This window comes from Anabrus simplex, chromosome 1, assembly GCF_040414725.1.
Source record: "Anabrus simplex isolate iqAnaSimp1 chromosome 1, ASM4041472v1, whole genome shotgun sequence".
NCBI lineage: Eukaryota > Metazoa > Arthropoda > Insecta > Orthoptera > Tettigoniidae > Anabrus > Anabrus simplex.
This window is the reverse complement of record NC_090265.1, coordinates 1,364,473,402-1,364,493,905: the sequence shown is the minus strand read 5'-3', so window position 1 is coordinate 1,364,493,905 and position 20,504 is coordinate 1,364,473,402. Positions and strand designations below refer to the sequence as shown.

General features: G+C 41.8%; 1 protein-coding gene across 1 annotated transcript in view; it reads right to left on the bottom strand.

The window, feature by feature from the left end:
* The window catches only part of LOC136858348 (uncharacterized), a 36,460-nt gene that overhangs the window by 9,903 nt on the left and 6,053 nt on the right, over positions 1-20,504 (bottom strand). The window contains exon 2 of the mRNA XM_067137822.2: positions 2,060-2,455. Within this exon, the coding sequence (XP_066993923.1) occupies positions 2,060-2,451 (392 nt within the window). The 5' untranslated portion in view covers positions 2,452-2,455. The remainder of the gene's footprint in view (positions 1-2,059; positions 2,456-20,504) is intronic.

Here is a 20,504-nt window from a genome sequence, read left to right as displayed (position 1 = left end):
CACGTTCGTGGCGTTCGTAGATCTTGAAAAGGCATTCGATAATGTTGATTGGACCAAGCTGTTTGAGGTTCTGAAGGTGATCGGGATCAGATACCGAGAAAGGAGAATGATCTACAATCTGTGTAAAAATCAGTCTGCAGTGATAAGAATCGAGGGCATTGAAAAAGGAGCAGCAATCCAGAATGGAGAGAGGCAAGGCTGCGGTTTGTCTCCCCTCCTTTTCAATGTTTGTATGGAACAGACGGTAAAAGAAATCAAAGAGGAATTTGGAAAGGGAATCACAATCCAATGAGAGGAAATCAAAACTCTGAGTTTGCGGATGATATTGTTAATTTATCTGATTCTTCAGACGACCGGGATAAATTGCTGAATGTTATGGACAGAGTGTTAGTGAAGGAGTAAAAGATGAAAATAAATACGTCCAAAACAAAATTAATGGGGTGAAGTCGAACGAAGTCAGGCGACGCATGAAATATTAGATTAGGAAATGAAGTCTTAAAGGTTTTTGATGAATATTGTTATTTGAGTAATAAAATTACTAAAAGCAAAGCAAAGCAAAGTCACCTCCGTACAGGCTATGAAGGCCCTTGGAGGAGTGGAAGGTAAAGGCTTCCACCATTGTTAACCTCGGCACGTGATGGGGTAGAGTGGTTAGCTCTACGCTCGGCCGCCTTTGCCCCCAGGAATTAACCTGGTACTCATTTTTGGTGTAGGCTGAGCGAACCTCAGGGCCATATGCACATTCGGAAGTGGAAATATCGTTTCTTAAATTTTACGACTTCCTGACGGGGATTCGAACCCACGTCCTTCCGGGCGAACCGAGCACGCCTTTACCGCCTCGGCCAGGCAGCCCCCAGTAAAATTACTAACGGTGGCAAAAATAAGGAGGATATAAAATGCAGACTAGTATATGAAAGGAAGAACTTTCTTTTTTTTTTTTTTGCTAGTTGTTTTACGTCGCACCGACACAGATAGGTCTTACGGCGACGATGGGACAGGAAAGGGCTAGGAGTGGGAAGGAAGCGGCCGTGGCCTTAATTAAGGTACAGCCCCAGTATTTGCGTGGTGTGAAAATGGGAAAGCACGGAAAACCATTTTCAGGGCTGCCGACAGTGGGGTTCGAACCTACTATCTCCCCAATACTGGATACTGGCCGCACTTAAGCGACTGCAGCTATCGAACTCAGTAAGATCTTTCTTAAGAAAAGGAATTTGCTCACTTCGAACATTGATATAGGAATTAGAAAGATGTTTAAGACTTTCGTCTAGAGCGTGGCATTGTAAAGAAGTGAAGTATGGAAGATAAAAAAAAGCTCAGAAAGAAAATATAAACTTTTGAAATGTGATTGTGCAGAAGAATGCTGAAGGTGAGATGGGTAGGTCGAGACACGATTGAAGAGATACTGAATCGATTTGGTGAGAGGAAATCGATGTGGCTAAATTTGACGACAAGAAGAGATAGAATGATAGGACACATCTTAAAGACACCCAGAATTTGTTCAGTCGGTGTTTTGAGGGATGTGTAGCTGGTAAGAACGGAATGGTAGGGGTAGATAAAGGTTTGAATATGACAAGCAGATTAGAGCAGATATAATGTAGTAGTTACGTAGAAATGAAAAAAGTTAGCACATTATAGGGTGGCATGGAGAGCTGCATCAAACCAGTCTGTGGACTTATGACACAATTATTATTATTATTATTATTATTATTATTATTATTATTATTATTATTATTATTATTATTATTATTATTTCCACTTCTGTAGTGTAACGGTTAGCCCTATTAGCTCACGACCTTGGAGTCCCGGTGCAGTCAGAAGTGTAAGATTGGCAGGAGGGCAGGTGTGTGGTTAAAAGGGTACAATGTAGCTCATCTCCCTCGAAGGTGAGCCTGAAAACATGTTCACTACAGCGCGACGAGAACACAAATTTACATTATTATTATTATTATTATTATTATTATTATTATTATTATTAGCTTCCTTAAAAATCATTAAGAACCGCTATGAAAGTTCGGGGGTGTTATTAGTGATTAGATCTAAAATAACATTTTCTCCTTACCTCTCAAAGGTCATATCAGTCTCGAACGTTCCTGAAAATTCAATTCTAACGATGTAAACAGTGTCCTTTTGAAGTGGAGAGATGAGATTAACATGAAATGAGTTATCGTCTTTCCTCTCGTAACTTGTCACTAGCTCATCTTTTGTTTTCCGAGGATCATAGACGGTGACTGTAGAAATCTCCACATTAGAATACTTCAGTCGAAGGACGCTGGTTTCTTTGATGGCCTTGACAGAAACGACTTCATTTCCCGTGAAGGACGTCTTATCTTCTAACAAACTGAATTTAACATCGTAACGTAGGGCTTTCACATCATTCTCCAGGGTAACAGGCGATCCCAGAACAAGATGCAGAATAAGGGCGGAGAAGAAGAATGGCTTGATACTGGTCATGGTTCTGTAACAAATAAATGCAAATTTCATTGATATTATTATTATTATTATTATTATTATTATTATTATTATTATTATTATTATTATTATTATTATTGAATAATATTTCATTCTACGTACGCTATAGTTGAAGGTAGCGAAAATAGACAAAAATTAAAAATAACTAAATACCTGTAATGAATTGATAAGAAAGCACAAAAATAATGAAGTACTATAACTAAAATTGATGCACAATTCTTATAATATGATAAATTTATATTTATGTACATCAAATAGGAATTGTGCTAAAACTGCATAAAATATTGTTAAATTTGACTTTTAGACCATGAGGCTTAAGAATTTTTCATTATCTTAGCCTATACGTAGTTGTAACGGATATTTGGAAGAAACCTTTTGCAGCATGTAGACACATTTCATTAATTAAAGTGTAACTTATGTCAGACCACCAAACATTTTTCATAAAGGGTAGGCCTATTAACCACGGAGAACCATCTTCAGGGCTGCCGACAGTGGGGTTCGAACCCACTATCCCCGAATGCAAGCTGACAGCTACGTGATTCGAACTACGCAACCACTCGCTCGGTCAGATGCTAGTTTATATTATTATTATTATTATTATTATTATTATTATTATTATTATTATTATTAATAATAATAATATTATTATGATTGATTGATTGATTGATTGATTGATTGATTGATTGATTGATTGATTGATTGATTGATTGATGAATGGCAGGTCGGTCATACAGAATTTAAACGACGGATCATTTCAAGTACTTAGGATGTGTATTCTACCGCGTGATAGTATACTAAGTGAAACTGAACCAAGGTCCAGCAGAGCCAACGCAGTGAGCTCGCAAAATCATCAAAGGTTTTATGTAAGAAATACGTCAGCCCCCGGACGAAACTATCTTTACATCGGTCTGTTTCGGTTGTTAATCAGGAGTGAGTGGTGGGTGGAACCTGGATATCTTAATCATAAACTGGAAGTGGTAGACATGAAAGTAACGAGATTAATTACTAGTACCAATAGGTGGGAACAATGGCAGGAAAACATTAGCAACGAAAGGATACATGCTAGGTTAGAAATACACTCAGTGGATGCAGCTTTGTACATAAATCGGTGACGAATGGAGGAGGATATGTTACGAAGGAGAATAATCGACTCGACCATAGCGCAGAAGGAGACCAAAGGGACAATGCTTGGACAGATTTTAATGATAGGTGTATAAGTAAACGCGGCCTCAGGGCAAGTAGCGAGAAGACAGTTTTGCAGGCTGACCGCTGGGAGACATACGAGTATATAATGAATATATACTTATAAAGGATGTGTTCAACTCCTTGGTTGCATGGTCAGCGTTGAGGCTTTCGGCTCAGACCGTCCCGGATTCGATTTTAATCGTGTGTGATAATTCTTCTGGGTGTTTGTGTTCGTCCCAATGCTCTCACCTTCATATTCAGACAACACATCACGCTACCAACCACCACATTAACACTCAATAGTGATTGCATCCCTCTACATTGGGTTGGCGTCAGGAAGGGCATCCTGTTCCAAAACTAGTCTAAGACCATACAAAGTCCTGACCCCAAGTAACTGGGAAAAGGCCAGGAAGAAGAGGAGAGAGTAGTTGTGAAGTATTCCTCCCGGAGGCTGGGTGGATACTCAAACGAATTTTGCTTTTCATTTTTAAGATATAGCGAAAGGCACAGCTAGTATAATGCTTATTTGGACTTAACATGGACATTTGAAGCAGTGAAGTAATAAGTTATTTTCATCGGATTAAATAGGAAAGTATGGCATACAAAGAAGCAAGTCGTTGAAAATTATTATTTTACTCATAAAAGTGTACCTCCCCTTCATTATTTCCACGAAAATTAGTCCAGTGTTATTGGTGTTCCAATGAACATAACGCTAGGTATGTTTATATTTGGTATTTTGCGATGGCTGGTTTGTGAATGCTTGAACGTCGGGCTCAGTAGTTCAGACGGTAGAGCGTAGGCCTTCTGAGCCCAAACGTTGCCTACGTCATACTAGCGGTCGTCACGAGAGCAAGTCCAAACGCGTTTTTTTTTCTTTGCTATTTGCTTTACGTCGCACCGACACAGATACGTCTTATGGCGACGATGGGATAGGAAATGCCTAGGAAGTGGAAGGAAGTGGCCGTGGTCTTAATTAAGGTACAGCCCCGGCATTTGCCTGGTGTGAAAATGGGAAACCACGGAAAACCATCTTCAGGACTGCCGACAGTGGGGCTCGAACTGACTATCTCCCGATTACTGGATACTGGGCGCACTTAAGCGACTGCAGCTATCGAGCTCGGTCGTCCAAACGTGGGCCGTACTAGTTCTACTATTATGCGCTAGGCCTGTCTCGCACGTTTTATGAATAGGTAGACCTACATAATTTACTTTTTCTGATACCACTAGAAAATATTTTCAGAAGTTTTGCGATTATCGCTTACCTCTTAAAATATGACTAAAGATAGTTGCGTTTTCAAATGCTTGCGGCTTATAGGTTTTCTCACGAAATTCCGGGGAATATCAAGTTCGTTGCTTATTTCATAGTGAAGACGCTGCTTGATGAGAAAGGTTACTCCCGTTTCACCATTTATGTATCAAATATACCTTTTCAGTGTTCTTCTATGGGGAAGTTTCAAAACATCCGTCGATCTAAAGTAATTATATCCGGATGGAGATTTTCTGTGCCGAAGTACACGTACTTCAGAGAATTTTTTATACGTCATATGTTTCTAATCAATTTGTTCTAAAAAAAAAAGGCTTTAATTTCTCCATTGCCAGCATTTTATTGAATATTATTTACTTTCTTGTCTAATTGTGATGTTTACTGCGTCTTCTGATGTTTCTTTAAGTGTTTAACTTCCCCTTTAATTTACTTATCGTTGCTGTTAATCTTCGATTTGCCGGGCAGAGTGGCTCAGACGGTTGAGGCGCTGGCCTTCTGACCCCAACTTGGCAGGTTCGATCCTGGCTCAGTCCGGTGGTATTTGAAGGTGCTCAAATACGTCAGCCTCGTGTCGGTAGATTTACTGGCACGTAAAAAGAACTCCTGAGGGACTAAATTTCGGCACCTCGGCGTCTCCGAAAACCGTAAAAGAGTAGTTAGTGGGACTTAAAGCAAATAGCATTATTATTATTATTATTATTATTATTATTATTATTATTATTATTATTATTATATAATCTTCGATTTATTTAATTCTTCGTTTGCCTAAGGAAGAAGATGAAGCCTGGGTATCTATCTCGCGATCATTTGCTATGGAGGTAGTTGGCCGTACATTATTGAACAGTATCTCAACATCATCGCTTCGTTCTTGCAACTAGCCTTCTTCTTTATGGCGGCAAAGAAACTGATCTTGGTGCTGGTTTCTTTCTATCAGAAATACACTTCTACTAATACTAAAGTCACATTGTTTACAGTGGGCACTGCAAATTTTATAAGGTTCTTTAGCGTTCCACAGAGTGCTCAGCTTTGTTCCCTGCCTAGAAATAGCTGTAGTCGATTTGTCTCTCACTTCGGCGTCCCTGGTAAATTTATGAAATCTTCCTTTCTAGAATCATCCGATGTACAATACGGAACACAACAATACACCATTTTAAAACTATGTAAACGAGTTGAAAATGAAATGTCGTATGGCTTTTAGTGCCGGGATATCCCAGGACGGGTTCGGCTCGCCAAGTGCAGGTCTTTCTATTTGACACCCGTAGGTGACCTGCGCGTCGTGATGAGGATGAAATGATGATGAAGACAACACATCCACCCAGCCCCCATGCCATTGGAATTAACCAATTAAGGTTAAAATCCCCGGCCCGGCCGGGAATCGAACCCGGGACCCTCTGAACCGAAGGCCAGTACGCTGACCGTTCAGCCAACGAGTCTGACTGTAAACGAGTTAATAAGTATGAACAAATACCTAAAATATTTACCAGTATTGCTCTAGTCCACACGAGATTTTACGCACTATATTTACACGTTTTATTCGCACAATTTCACTATACAATCTCGGTAATAGTTTTTAATCTCTGCTGGAAATGTTAGCAGACCACAAACGGTTAAAATACTTTTTCTTTTCTGTTTAACTCTTATTACACTGTGCACTGTTTGAGCACAAACCAATGTAAACTAGTCGCGAAACAGGTCATAAGCCCGACATCTAGCGAATGCATCTGAAAACGCTTGTCCCACATTGTGAAGTACCAAGCAAGCGTTGAGCTTGTCACGACCGCTAATATAACGTAGGCAATGGCCCAACTTAGCAGGTTCGCTCCTGGACCAGTCCGGCGGTATTTGAAGATGTTCAAATACGACAGCCTCATGTCAGTAGATTTACTGGCACGTAAAAGAACTCCTGTGGGACAACATTTCGGCACCTCAGCGTCTCCGAAATCCGTCAAATTTGTTTGTGGGACGTAAAAACAATAACATTATTATTAATTCCTGAACGTATGAGTTTCTACGATGTTGGACGAACGTTGTTTATTTCATGAGACATATGAGTCACACCAATGCTTTAAGCAATCAGTTATTGACGAACGCCTGAACATGAAATTCGGTACAATGCAGGAGGAGCCTACGACCTACCATGAGTCATAATTGATGAGTACGGTAGATCCAATGAAAAGAATTCGTATAGTGAAAAACAAGTGGCGGCTGCTGGTTTAAAAGTTCAGTGGTGCATAAATTTTACCATTGATGTAATTTTCAAATCCAGATACATCAACAGTACTTTTTATTAAAAATAAAACAAACATTTTACATTTCTATTTTCAGGAATATTACTACAACCCAGTAACATTTTTCATTTAAAAACTCTTTTACCATATTGAAATGAAACACTTTGACGTAGCCTAATTCCGGTATTGCATCTGGTTTCGAAATTAAACGTCGCGTGGACCTACCCATTCGTTTCACCTCGGATTTTTCTTCGGCAGTCCGTTGCGGAAACGGCAAAATACCACTAACTGATAAAAAAAACGCACAATAATAAAAACACACATGCTGACACGAATGTTTACACAGTGAAATCAATAAGCTACTTAGTTTGTACGCACATAACAAAGCTCATAACTATACTAAAAAAAATGGCGGTTTTTATTTTCAAATTTAAAGCCAATGGTTATATATCCAACAGATAAACTTCCATCCAATGTCGCAAGGTGACATCCCTATTCCATAACAGACTCTCAAATTGAGCGCCAACGGTCTCTAGCGACTTTGCTAGTAGTTGGTTTCGTAGGAGCACGGCTGACTGGATCCCTCGCGCTGCAAGGAGCTAGCTATTTTAAAAAAACCTGGGAGGAACCAGGTTGATACTCCATTTAAGCAATGTATAAGAAGCCACGCCTATCTTTTCCTATCCCCGCGCACCGCTCTACCAGCCAGAAAGCACCCCTCGATCAGCCCCACACACCCCTCTGGCAGCACAGGTTAGAGGTCGGCTAAACTGCTATTTGCATGAAACAGTTTCAACCGTTACTGTTTCGAACTCGAAACAGTTTCAAAATAAGTGTTTCGAATAGCAGTTTTGCTTCTCCTTCCAAATAGCGACATGACACGATTGCTGCAGTGTTGTTTAACACTGCTGTTAATAGATGATGCTGTGAGTTTGTGTACAGTATGTTGTGTATGTTCCCATTCAGCTTGTGATTGTATGATACTTGTTAAACATATTTAAAATAGTGACTTAAAGACTACTGTACTGGTCGAGTTAACGCAAAAATATATTGAGCAGTAGCCATAACACGGTGTTTTGTGAAACAGTTACATCCCAAAACTGTTTTCATACCAGGCCACGCAGAGCGACCAATGGTTATAACGATTAGCGAGGTAGCAACAGAACAGTTTCAGAAGTAGTGGCCGTGACAGGGTGTTTTTTTTGTGAAACAGCTACATTCCGAAACGGTTTCGATGCCGAAACAGTTTCTGTTGTGTTTTTTCTGTCCCTTCTCTACACAGGTTTCATCCTACCTCAGGCTGACTCTCTGCTGCAAACGTTTCGGCTCCTGCAGTGAACATCTAAGAGTACCTACGTGTAGTCTCCTGTAGTCAGGCCCCGATTTCAAGTAGTTAGCGCCCTGGGCAAACAATATTTAGCCGCCCCCCACCTCCTGCTCGTTTCCTGTTCCTCTAAAAAATAATTGTTTACAAATTACATATTACAGTTTTCAAGATTATGAGTTTTAAAACAGCACATTATGCAAATACAGTTAATTATCATAATTAAACTTATCAAGCCAAATAAAGGTAACAGCCAAATAAGAATCAGGCTGTTTTTATTTTCATTTAAAAAACCGTTGGTTTGTATGTAAGTAAATAATTTTAGAAAGAAGACACATTTCCTCTATAAAATGTAAATATGTAGATTAAATTCAGGTTTTAAAGTCAGAATAGTTCAAAGTGTTTTATATAGGCTATTCAAATAATTGGAATAATTTGTGGAATGTAAAATTAATTTGAGTGTAATGAATTTAAGACCTAATTCACGCAAGCCACAATTACTCGATCCGCCAGCCGCCGCCCCTCAAAAGCTGGCGCCCTGGGCAAATGCCCAATCCGCCCATTTGTAAATCGGGGCCTGCCTGTAGTCAATATTTGCTCTTTCAAGCTCTTGAAAGGTTTGTCTTCTTGAATGAAAATACAGTAGTTGAGTATGCCAAGTGATGAAACTTCACTTAAAATAAACATAAAAATATTAATGGGGGTAGCGCAAACCTGCAACCATATGGAGAAGCCGCCCCTGGTGAAAAAGAGCATCCATAAAAACAAAATAATGTTGAACCTTGTATTCGTCAATCAGAAGTCAACACCATCTGACTCATCAGTTCTACATCTTGAACTTCGTGGTACGATTACTGATAAGATTATGTGTTATCAAACACATGGTCATCTAACTGGTTTAAGTGTAACATTATCTTTAGCTTTGATTAGGACAGTGCTCTTGATTGAAACTGATGATCTACGATCACTATTGTTTGTTAAGAGCCTGGTGACTAAGTAAATATAAGATTGAGAGTCCCATGATAGGGCAATTATAAGATAAATTAAATCAAGAACGTCAATAAAAGATTAAAATAAGGCCAGGGATAACATATTACCTGACTGATTACTAAGGAGACTCTAACTTTGATGTGATGACAGATTTCGAGAAGTTGGAATGTGAATTTCCTTGCATGGATGCAGAATGTTGTCAAATAGGCTTGTCAACGTCTCAGCTCGGTAATCCAGGAAAAGATAATAATAATAATAATAATAATAATAATAATAATAATAATAATAATAATAATAATAATGATGATGATGCAGTATGCCATTGTAACTACAAGGACAGGATGCCTAACCTACCGAGTAACTTGGCCACGGGGTTTGTGCTCGTAGCTGTGAGCGTTAATTCGGGAGATTATGGAGTCGCACTCCACTGTCGGTAGCCCTGAAGATGGTTTGCATCGTTTCCCAGTTTCACACCAGTAAAATGGTGGGGTTATACCTTAATTAAGACCACGGTGGCTTCCTTCTCAGTCCTAGCCCTTTCCTATCCCATCGTCACCATAAGACCTGTCTATGTCGGCGCGAAGTACAAAAATAGACGCCTTGCGAAGTACAAAAATAGACGCCTTGAGCCTTTGTAAGTTACTGTGAGTTGTACTGCCACCTTCAATTTCTTTAGCACAAGACTTCTAAACAATGTACGTGACCACAGCACGTTTATTCCTTTGTTTCTTATACCATTCGTGTTTAGATAAATTTGCGTGAGAAATTATGGCACATATAGCTTCAAAATTAATTTAAAATATTTGACGGAAATCACTACATTCTGCTTCAGGAGTAGCCGGGCGTGCTAATGAGCTGCTTTGGAGCCAAGCTCTGCATTCGGGAGACGAGTGGGTTTGAACCCCGCCGTCAGCTGTCCTGGGAATGGTTTTCTGTTGTTTCCCATGTTCACTTCCAGGCAAATGCTTGGACAGTTCTTATTCATAGGCTACAGCAGATTCTATCAACCTCTTTACCAAACTGAATTCACTTTCATTCATTTCTGAATGTGACTGAATGGGTGGCTATACTTCTACAAAATAGAACTCAGAGAATTAGAGTAGGCGAAGCTTTATCTGACCCTGTAATAATTACGAGGGGAATTCCTCAAGGCAGTATTATTGGACCTTTATGTTTTCTTATATATATCAATTATATGTGTAAAGAAGTGGAATCAGAGATAAGGCTGTTTGTAGATGACGTTATTCTGTACAGAGTAATAAATAAGTTACAAGATTGTAAGCGGCTGCAGGGTGACCTCGATAGTGTTGTGAGATGGATGGTGGGCAATGGTATGATGATAAATGGGGTTAAAAGTCAGGTTGTGAGTTTCATAAATAGGAAAATTCCTCTCAGTTTTAATTACTGCGTTGATGGGGTGAAAGTTCCTTTTGGGGATCATTGTAAGTACCTAGGTGTTAATATAAGAAAAGACCTTCATTGGGGTAATCACATAAATATGATTGTTAATAAAGGGTACAGATATCTGCACATGGTTATGAGGGTATTTAGGGGTTGTAGTAAGGATGTAAAGGAGAGGGCATATAAGTCTCTGGTAAGACCCCAACTAGAGTATGGTTCCAGTGTATGGGACCCTCACCAGGATTACTTGATTCAAGAACTGGAAAATATCCAAAGAAAAGCAGCTCGATTTGTTCTGGGTGATTTCCGACAAAAGAGTAGCGTTACAAAAATGTTGCAAAGTTTGGGCTGGGACGATTTGGGAGAAAGGAGACGAGCTGCTCGATTAAATGGTATGTTCTGAGCTGTCAGAGGAGAGATGGCGTGGGAGGACATTAGTAGACGAATAAGTTTGAGTGGTGTCTTTAAAGGTAGGAAAGATCACAATATGAAGATAAAGTTTGAATTCAAGAGGACAAATTGGGGCAAATATTCGTTTATAGGAAGGGGAGTTAGGGATTGGAATAACTTACCAAGGGTAATGTTCAATAATTTTCCAGTTTCTTTGCGATCATTTAAGAAAATGCTAGGAAAACAACAGATAGGGAATCTGCCACCTGGGCGACTGCCCTAAATGCAGATCAGTAGTGATTGATTGATTTCATCTTTGTTAGCTCCTCAAATGAGGTTGGCACCAGGAGGGCATTCGGCAATGAAAACATATCATTTCATGTCACCTCATCCCCGACCCCCTATCAGCAAACAGGACTAAGGTGTAGACATGTCCGGCTCCGTGGTGCAGGCGGCAACGCGTCTGCCTGTCACCCGACGGCCCCGGGTTCGATTTCCGGCCGAGTCAGGAGTTTTTAATTGTAAATGATTAATATCCCTGGCATGGAGACTGGGTTCCTTTCCTCACATTCAACACTCTACACTTCCACAATTCCAATTATACGCAGCTTCATATCATATGGTGCAAGTAGGGGCAAAACATATCTATAGGTCGACGCCCCGAACAAATAGTATTTTAATATATTTTTTTTTTAAAGTGGGTAGACAAACTACATTCTGCTTCAAACTCACTTTTCTTCTCTTTTCTAAACAATTGTATGAATATTCTAACATGCAACTAGCCACAACCAATTTTAGTTTAAGAAGATATCTATACTTAATATTGTAAAGAGGAAAAATTTGTATATTTGTTTGTAACGGGTAGACTCAAAAACTACTGAACCGATTTTAAAAATTACTTCACCTATAGAAAGCTACTTTTCCAGTGAGTAACATGGGCTGTATTTTATTTTCAAAATAAGAACTCCAGCGGGACTAAATTCCGGCACCTCGGCGTCTCCGAAGACCGTAAAAGTAGTTTGTAGGACGTAAAGCAAATAACATTATTATTATTATTATTATTATTATCATCCTGGAGCTGACGTTGCCATGGTTACGGCGACGGGGGGACGTGTAAAAATATAAAAATAATAGGCTAATATAGGCAAAATCGAATTTGTCGTACAAAGACGAGACAAAGCTCATTTTAAGCCCCTTGACGCAAAAAATAAAACTCGGTAAGTCCTACGTGTCCGAACCCATGTTTTAAGGCCCTAAAACCAAGCGTTTTGGAGATATTGGCACCACACTATCTCTGCTCTAGGAATCGGATAAAAGAAATGAACTACCGTAACCATGGCAACGTCAGCTCCAGGATTGTAATAATAATAATAATAATAATAACAATAATAATAATAATAATAATAATAATAATAATAATAATAATGTTATTTGCTTTACGTCCCACTAACTACTTTTACGGTCTTCGGAGACGCCGAGGTGCCAGACTTTAGTCCCGCAGGAGTTCTTTTACGTGCCAGTAAATCTACCGACACGAGGCTGTCGTATTTGAGCACCTTCAAATACCACCGGACTGAGCCAGGATAGAACCTGCCAAGTTGGGGTTAGAAGGCCAGCGCCTTAACCGTCTGAGCCACTCAGCCCGGCCCAGGATTATAGAGTAGCGAGATTATGCATGTACATTTGGGCATAGCTGCCAACCAAAATTGGTACACATATGACTTACTATCTGGAAAATATATACTGTTGTATAAGACACTCATAGGACTCCTCTGAGTAGGGATGGAAAGGGGATGAAGTATAAAAATATATACTGTACATGTCGTTGTTTGAAGCGATTTCAACCATATATGGTACACTTATGACTTAGTATCAGGATACAAACCGCATGGGGGCAAGACACCTCTAGCACCCTTACGGGCAGGGAGTAAGGGGGGTGGGTATAAAAATAATCTAGAATAGTATTGAATCCATAGTTTTCATGGTCGCTGAAATGAATGGTGACACTCCAAATTTTTTAAAGTTCATGTTCAGCCCCCTTTGGGGTGGGTGTGAGGGGGAAGTGAGATATAAAAATTATCAAAAATAGTGTCGAATCTACAGTTTTGGGGTCACTGAGATAAATGGTGACAATCCAAATTTTTTAAAGTTCATGTTCAGTCCCCTTTGGGGTGGGTGTGAGAGGGAAGTGAGATATATCTACAGTTTTGGGGTCACTGAGTTGAATAGTGACACTTCAGATTTTTTAAAGTTCATATTCATCCCCCTTTGGGGTGGGTGTGAGGGGGAAGTGAGATACAAAAATAATAAAAAATAGTGTCGAATCTACAGTTTTTGGGTCACTGAGATGAATGGTGACAATCTAGATTTTTTTATCTCTTAGGGGTGGGGGCCAAGAGGGCGACAGTCTCATTGACAGTTGAAATCCTGTACATCTAAATACATATTGTTATCACTTATTAATTTTTGACAGGATGAAATACTTCCCATTCGATGCGAGCTTCCATAAGGACGAAGTTTTACTCGAAAATTAAATAATCTAAATCTTGAAATCAAACCCATCTAAATAATTCTAGAACTACATAATAGATCGTAACATATCAATCTGCGAGTGAAAAACGAATTCTATAAAAATTCACGTCACACATAACTAACTGGTAATACAAATCTTAAAGGTAAACATTCGGAAACTATCCGGGCAACGCCGGGTACTACAGCTAGTTTGAAATAAAGTGGAGAATCATGAATTATAAATAAGTTTATTAAAGCTAATACTATGCTTATGTAGTGAATACTATTTGAAATCAGACTGCTAGTTGGTTTATAAATGTGAGTGTTTTCGTTAAAGTGAAATAGTTGTACCAGATATTCATTCATTTCTGGACGGGGAAGTTGTCGAGCGTTGGATTTACCGAAGTTAGTCTCTGTCACTGCTCCTTGCTATGTGAAACCGGGAAATATTTGGATATTTAGTACAAGTGCATACAAAAGCGAGTGAACAGATAACCTACTGCAAGTTGAAGGTAAGTTGTTCTAATGATGAAAATGTTGGCTGTCAGGGCAGGAGAAACGATGGTATATAATTTCTATCACTAGATTTTGTGCCATAAGCCTGGATACAATTCCAAACCTCTCCACAATGTTCATATATTTTGAGGCCATATGACTCTGTTGATGGTCCGTCAGATGGGGACATAAAGCTCTGAGCAGACCCCTTGGCGTTATTCGACAGGAGTAGTTTGTGTGCGGACATCGGGTGTCACCCTCTTCCTACCTCACCGTCATCGTCATCATTGTAATCATCACCACACCACGCATCCAGACGCGTAGGTTGCCCATGAGTGTCAACTAGGAAGACCTGCACCAGATACCCCAGAAACAGAGCACGGGTCGGCAACGCGGTGATCGTGGGCGCCCTTTGGCAAGGTATTTGTTTTTTTTCCTATTTGTTTTACGTCGCACCGACACAGATAGGTCTTACGGCGGCGATAGGATAGGAAAGGCCTAGGAAGTGGAAGGAAGCGGCCGTGGCCTTAATTAAGGTACAGTTCCGGCATTTGCCTGGTGTGAAAATGGGGAACCACGGAAAACCATCTTCAGGGCTACCGACAGTGGGGATCGAACCCACTATCTCCCGATTACTGGATACTGGCCGCACTTAAGCAACTGCGGCTATCGAGCTCGGTGAAGGTATTTGTCATCCGCCTTATAATTTTTGTAATAGTTTCCTTCGATAAATATTAATTATTTAAATTTATTTGTTAAGTAGTCCTCGTCCGCCTCTGTGGTGTGGTGTTTAGTATGATTAGCTGCCACCCCCGGAGGCCCGGGTTCGATTTCCGGCTCCTCCACGAAATTTGAAAAGTGGTGCGAGGGCTGGAACGGGGTCCACTCAGCCTCGGGAGGTCAACTGAGTAGAGGGGGGTTCGATTCCTTCCTTAGCCATCCCCGAAGTGGTTTTCCGTGGTTTCCCCACTTCTCGTCCAGGCAAATGCCGGGATGGTACCTAACTTAAGGCCACGGCCGCTTCCTTCCCTCTTCCTTGTCTATCCCTTCCAATCTTCCCACCTCCCGCCAAGGCCCCTGTTCAGCATAGCAGTTTTTTTTTTTTTTTTTTTTTGTTGAGAGCGAGTACATGGGAGTCCCGAGGCACACTTCGGCCTCTCTACTCATCTGTTTCCGAGACGTAGCCGATGAGTCGGAAAATCACCATCTCATAATGCACTGGCGGGGGAAAAACGATCTGTCGTGGAGAAGAGAAAAATAATTTCTCCACGTCAGAGAAGAAACCCCCTCTTCGCTGCTCTGATAAAATTCAAATGAGTGTCGGAGTGAAATTCTAGTGAAGAAGAAAATTTTAAGAGGGAGGGAGCTTCCTTCTTAACAAACGGGCATTTTCAGGGGGGTAAAATTTTGAATTTCGCAGGTGGGAGTGAGTCAAAAGTAAGCCGAAATAGGGGGGACGGTACCAGTTAAAACAGGTCGTAAGTTAGCCAAGGACCGCGATATTTAAATCGTGTGTTCGGTTTCTTGGTCCTTACGACCCGTTTTAAGAGTAGGATGCCAGGGTCGGTAGACTGATTAAGAAGGATTCTAGTTTTAGCCGCCCTGACTATTTTATTTATTTGCGTTCTAATAAGAGGAACACGAAGCTCAGTCCGTATTTTCCTATTAGATCGCAGTAATGGAGCATTTGTCATACGGCGGAGGGTTTTATTTTGAAAACGCTGAAGGGTTAGCATATGTGTTTTCGGAATATAGCACCAGGCCTCACAGCCGTATAGGAGTATAGGCCTGACACATGCAAGGTACAGGTTTCTCTTAATGGACTTAGAGATGTGCCTGTTCCATAACAGAGGTCTCAGGGCTGCCACCCTTGCCGCAGCACGCTGCAAGGCCTGTTCTATATTCAGTTTCCACGTTAACCCGCGGTCTAGTGTGAGACCAAGGTACTTTACAGATTTAGACCAAGACAGGGGGACGTTATCAATAGTAAGGCGGCCAAATCTAGGAAGGCGCTTGGTGAAAACAATTGCCTGCGTCTTGGCAGGATTTATTTTCGCCTTGTTCCTTACACACCATTTCCCAAACAGTGATATCCATTGTTGCAGTGCCCTGAGGGCATAGTCATTCCTCCGTTGTGTGGTAAAAATGGCTATGTCATCAGCATACTGCTGGACCTCTACACCCTGGAGGGTGGGAAGGTCGTTCACGTATAGGCCGTATAATGTTGGGGAGAGGACTCCCCCTTGGGGGACTCCGGCACGGAGGGTCCTTGGGGTCGATTTCTCCCCCTCGCAGGAGACATAAAATCTCCTGTTCGTTAGATAAGATTGAATAATTTTGACTAAATAGGCTGGAATATGGTAAATTTCCAGCATTTTAACAATTAGATTTTCGTGCCAGACAGTGTCAAAGGCTTTTTCTACGTCAAAAAATACTGCTGGCACGCTACGGCGTATATTGAACGACCTTGTGATGTATTGAGCCAGGCGCAGCGCCGCAAGGGGGGCGCTGCGCTTGGACCGGAATCCAAACTGCTCCGGTCTCATTATTCTGCGCGGGTCCAGGTAGGCATTTAGCCGTGTGAGTAGAAGTCTCTCGAATATCTTAGAGATATGAGATAACAAGGTGATCGGACGGTAATTTTGAGGGAAGAGTCTATCTTTCCCTGGTTTTGGAATGACGACCATCTTCCCCGTCTTCCAGGTCCCAGGGAAATATCCCGTTTTCAGGCAGGCCGAAAAAATAGATGCCAAAAAGAGAATGGCCTTGTAAGGCAGTGATTTAATTTCTTTATTCGATACCTTGTCATCTCCGGGAGACTTCTTCTCATTCAAGCTCTTAATGACCCTGCGGATCTCATGAGGCTTAACGTCTTCTATGTTATTGTCAGGTCTCCATTGTCGTTTGAAAGTTGAAGCCTTTCTGTGTATCTCACGGGTCAGTCGTTCGTTTTCGTCGTCGTCATCGTCAGAGATATCGTGAGTTACACATTGACTCTCAATTGAGTCCGCAAAGGCCTCAGCTTTATCATAAGGGTCGAACACTAGACCTTGGCGGCCATGAATTGCACGCCGGGGGGGGGGTGGGCCTAGTCAGATTGCGAGTAATCCGCCAAAATTCGCGATCTGACTCGTTTTCTGAGAGATTACGGCATAATTCCTCCCATTTTTCAATCTTTCTTTCGAGCAGTCGATTTCGAACCTCCTGAGCTAGTTCCAAGTATTCAGCTCTGTCGGAGGGGTCTCTGAATTTTTGCCATCTAATCCTATAGGCATTTTTAATGTAGATCAAATCCTTGAGGAGATCTGGCGTTGAGTCGTCTTGGGCGTCACGGCGGGACTGAACCCGTGGTCTTGCTGTGTTCGCGGTATTAGCAAGGCCGGGACCCGTTTCTGGCGCAGTGTGCGCATTTTGACGACGGTCCAGAACGTTATTATTATTATTATTATTAGGGTGAAGTGTATTAAGTAAATATTGGTTGTGAGTGGTATTAATATTATTATTATTATTATTAGTGCCGTTCTGGACCCCGCCGCGGGATGCAGGACCGCTACTAGGCGGGAGATTGCATCCGTTGACATTGTCAGAGATGACAATGTGGTCAGCGCCATTATTGCGCGTGGTCAATCGCGCGGGATTTCTCGCGATACGAAGGACATATTTCCGCGCATTGTTGATCTTATTATAAAGATGAACAATAGCACGGTCAATGTCATTCCTATCTTTGGGTTCAAAAGTATTTAAGTTTTTATTTATATGCCAGGAGAATTTATTATAGTCTAAATTTAGAATCTCCCTAGGAATAGATGGCGCCTCGAATCGAACCCAAGAAAGATTGAAAATGATAGGTTTGTGATCAGAATCAAGGGCATTATGGACGACAAAGTCAATAGGTCTATTGTAAAATTTAGAAACCGTAATGTCAATGACGTCGGGTCGACCATTGGCTGGGTAGATGGTGGGCTCAGTCGGAGCATAGATACCGACGTCATTATCTCTCATATATTCCTGAAGTATTCTACCCTTAGGATTAATAGTCCTAGAGTTCCAGTCAGTGTGCTTCGAATTGAGATCTCCTGCCACGATGGTAGGGACGGACGACGGATTATTTAATAAAATATCTAGTTCCGCTGTATTTAGCGGGGCATTGGGGGGTAAATAGGCCGCAAAAAGACGATAATGATATTGTTGATGTCTAATCTCGATACCGAGAGACTCAATAACTCCGAGAGGGGGGAGGTCAATGGTACTGTGTGTAAGTTTTGACTTAATCAGAACAGCCACACCTCCACCCTCTCTGTCAGGTCTATCTTTACGATACATCGTAAAGTTCTTAATTTTGAAGGACTTATGTTGTTTAAGCCACGTCTCTCCTAGTAGCAGGATATCGATTTTATAGTCAGAAATAAACGACTCAAGTTCGTATTTCTGACTAGAAATTCCCTGACAATTCCAAGCACAAACGGAAAGGTCCATTGTCAGGCAGAAGGAAACAGATTAGGGTTCTGTAAAGTACTGCATTGCAGCATTTATCAGGACTCCAATCTTATCGATCGTATTCTGACATTGTCGCAGCTGAGTAGCGGTCTCTTTTAGAATAGGCAGTAGCCTGGAAAAGTTAATTTGCCTCATGAGATCAATGATATCTCCCATACCCGAGAGAGCGGATGTGGGAGATGCCGTGCCAACGGGCTCAGGGTTCGATGCAGGGAGGGGTGCGGGTGCGCCTCCTATCGCTTGGGCGAAGGAGAAGTTGGGGTCTACTTCTCGGGAGGGGGGCAAAGTCCTGGTCATTTTCTGAGTTTTCAGGTACTCATTTACCACCTTGGTCTCCATAATATTACGAAAGGTTTCACAACCTCTCCAGGAGGCCGGGTGGTTGCCCTTGCAGTTTACACACGTGGCCGGTGCTGTCGGCACTAATGGACAGGCAGCGGCCGCATGGTTTTCTCCGCACTTTACGCATCTAAGCGGCATGGCACAATAGTTGGCCGTGTGGCCCCATCTCTGGCATCGGTAGCACTGAGTCGGGCCCTCACGACCCCTATAGGCCTCTATTTTGACTCTGGATCCGCACAGATATTTCAGGTTGTAAATAGTTTTAGAGAACTCACTGTTTGGGAGGGTGACGCTCATGACGTTCAGGGGTACTCGCTTTTTAGACATACTGTCAATTCGAGTGAACTGGAATATGTCCTGAGGCTCATACCCCAGAGCCATGAGCTCCTCCTTAATCCAGTCTACGTCTACAGATGAAACAATATTTCTAATGACTACCTTTAAGAGCCTCTGACTAGGCATCTGGTGCGTGTAGAAACTCTTTCCGGAATCACAGAAATACTGTTTTATTATCTGATAGTCATTTTCGTTGGAAGCATGAAATTTTAGGGCATCCCTGGTGTTTATTACCCTAATATCGCCAGTGCATTTAGTTCTCAGATACTTATAGTGTCGCTGGTACTCCGACTTATCAGCGACGACAATCGGCGGTATGGAGACTTTCCTAGGGGGACTCTGACCTTGGGAGGGGCTCGAACCCGGGTCCGAAGTGGGATTCGAACCCAGGTTCTGAGCGGTTTCAGTCTCCATGGCCTCGCTCTCCCCTCCTGGGGGGGCACCACTCGCAGACAGATCAGTACTTTCAGGTAATGGCCGTGAGGCGGCTTCATTAAGTAATTGAGATTGAGTGGCACTCCCGGAGGGCCGAACCTCGGTCTCTTTACGGAGTTCCGACCGGGTCGGAACATAAGCAGTAGGGTCCGTGGACCCTGTAGTAGGTAGTGAAGCCAATACTTCGTACTTGTTCTGAGTATTAACGGGGGATGCTTTCGGGGTTTTTTCCGCCCGTTTTTTCAGAATCATCTTAGAGACAACCCTGCGATTACCCTTATTCACGGGATGCCATGGAGGGTATTTGGCCGCAAGCTTAGCGGGAACGATGCCTTGTGAAAGCAGGCTGGCAAGCATTTTGTGGTCAAAGCCAGCTGAACCGTACTCAGGTAGTACATTAATACTAGATTTAGACGCATTTAGTGCCTCCGAGGAGGTGGTCGTAGCGCAAGAGGAGGAAGAAGAAGATTCCCCGCCTCCCGGCGGGGGATTGCCATCCATTGTTACTATCTACAATGCACTCAAGCAAAAATTACACACCCGAAAAAATGACACCAACCAGCAACACAAAAAGCACTCACTGACAGTATTTGCACACTATTACCTTCTTATCTTACCAAACTTATACTGAAAGTAC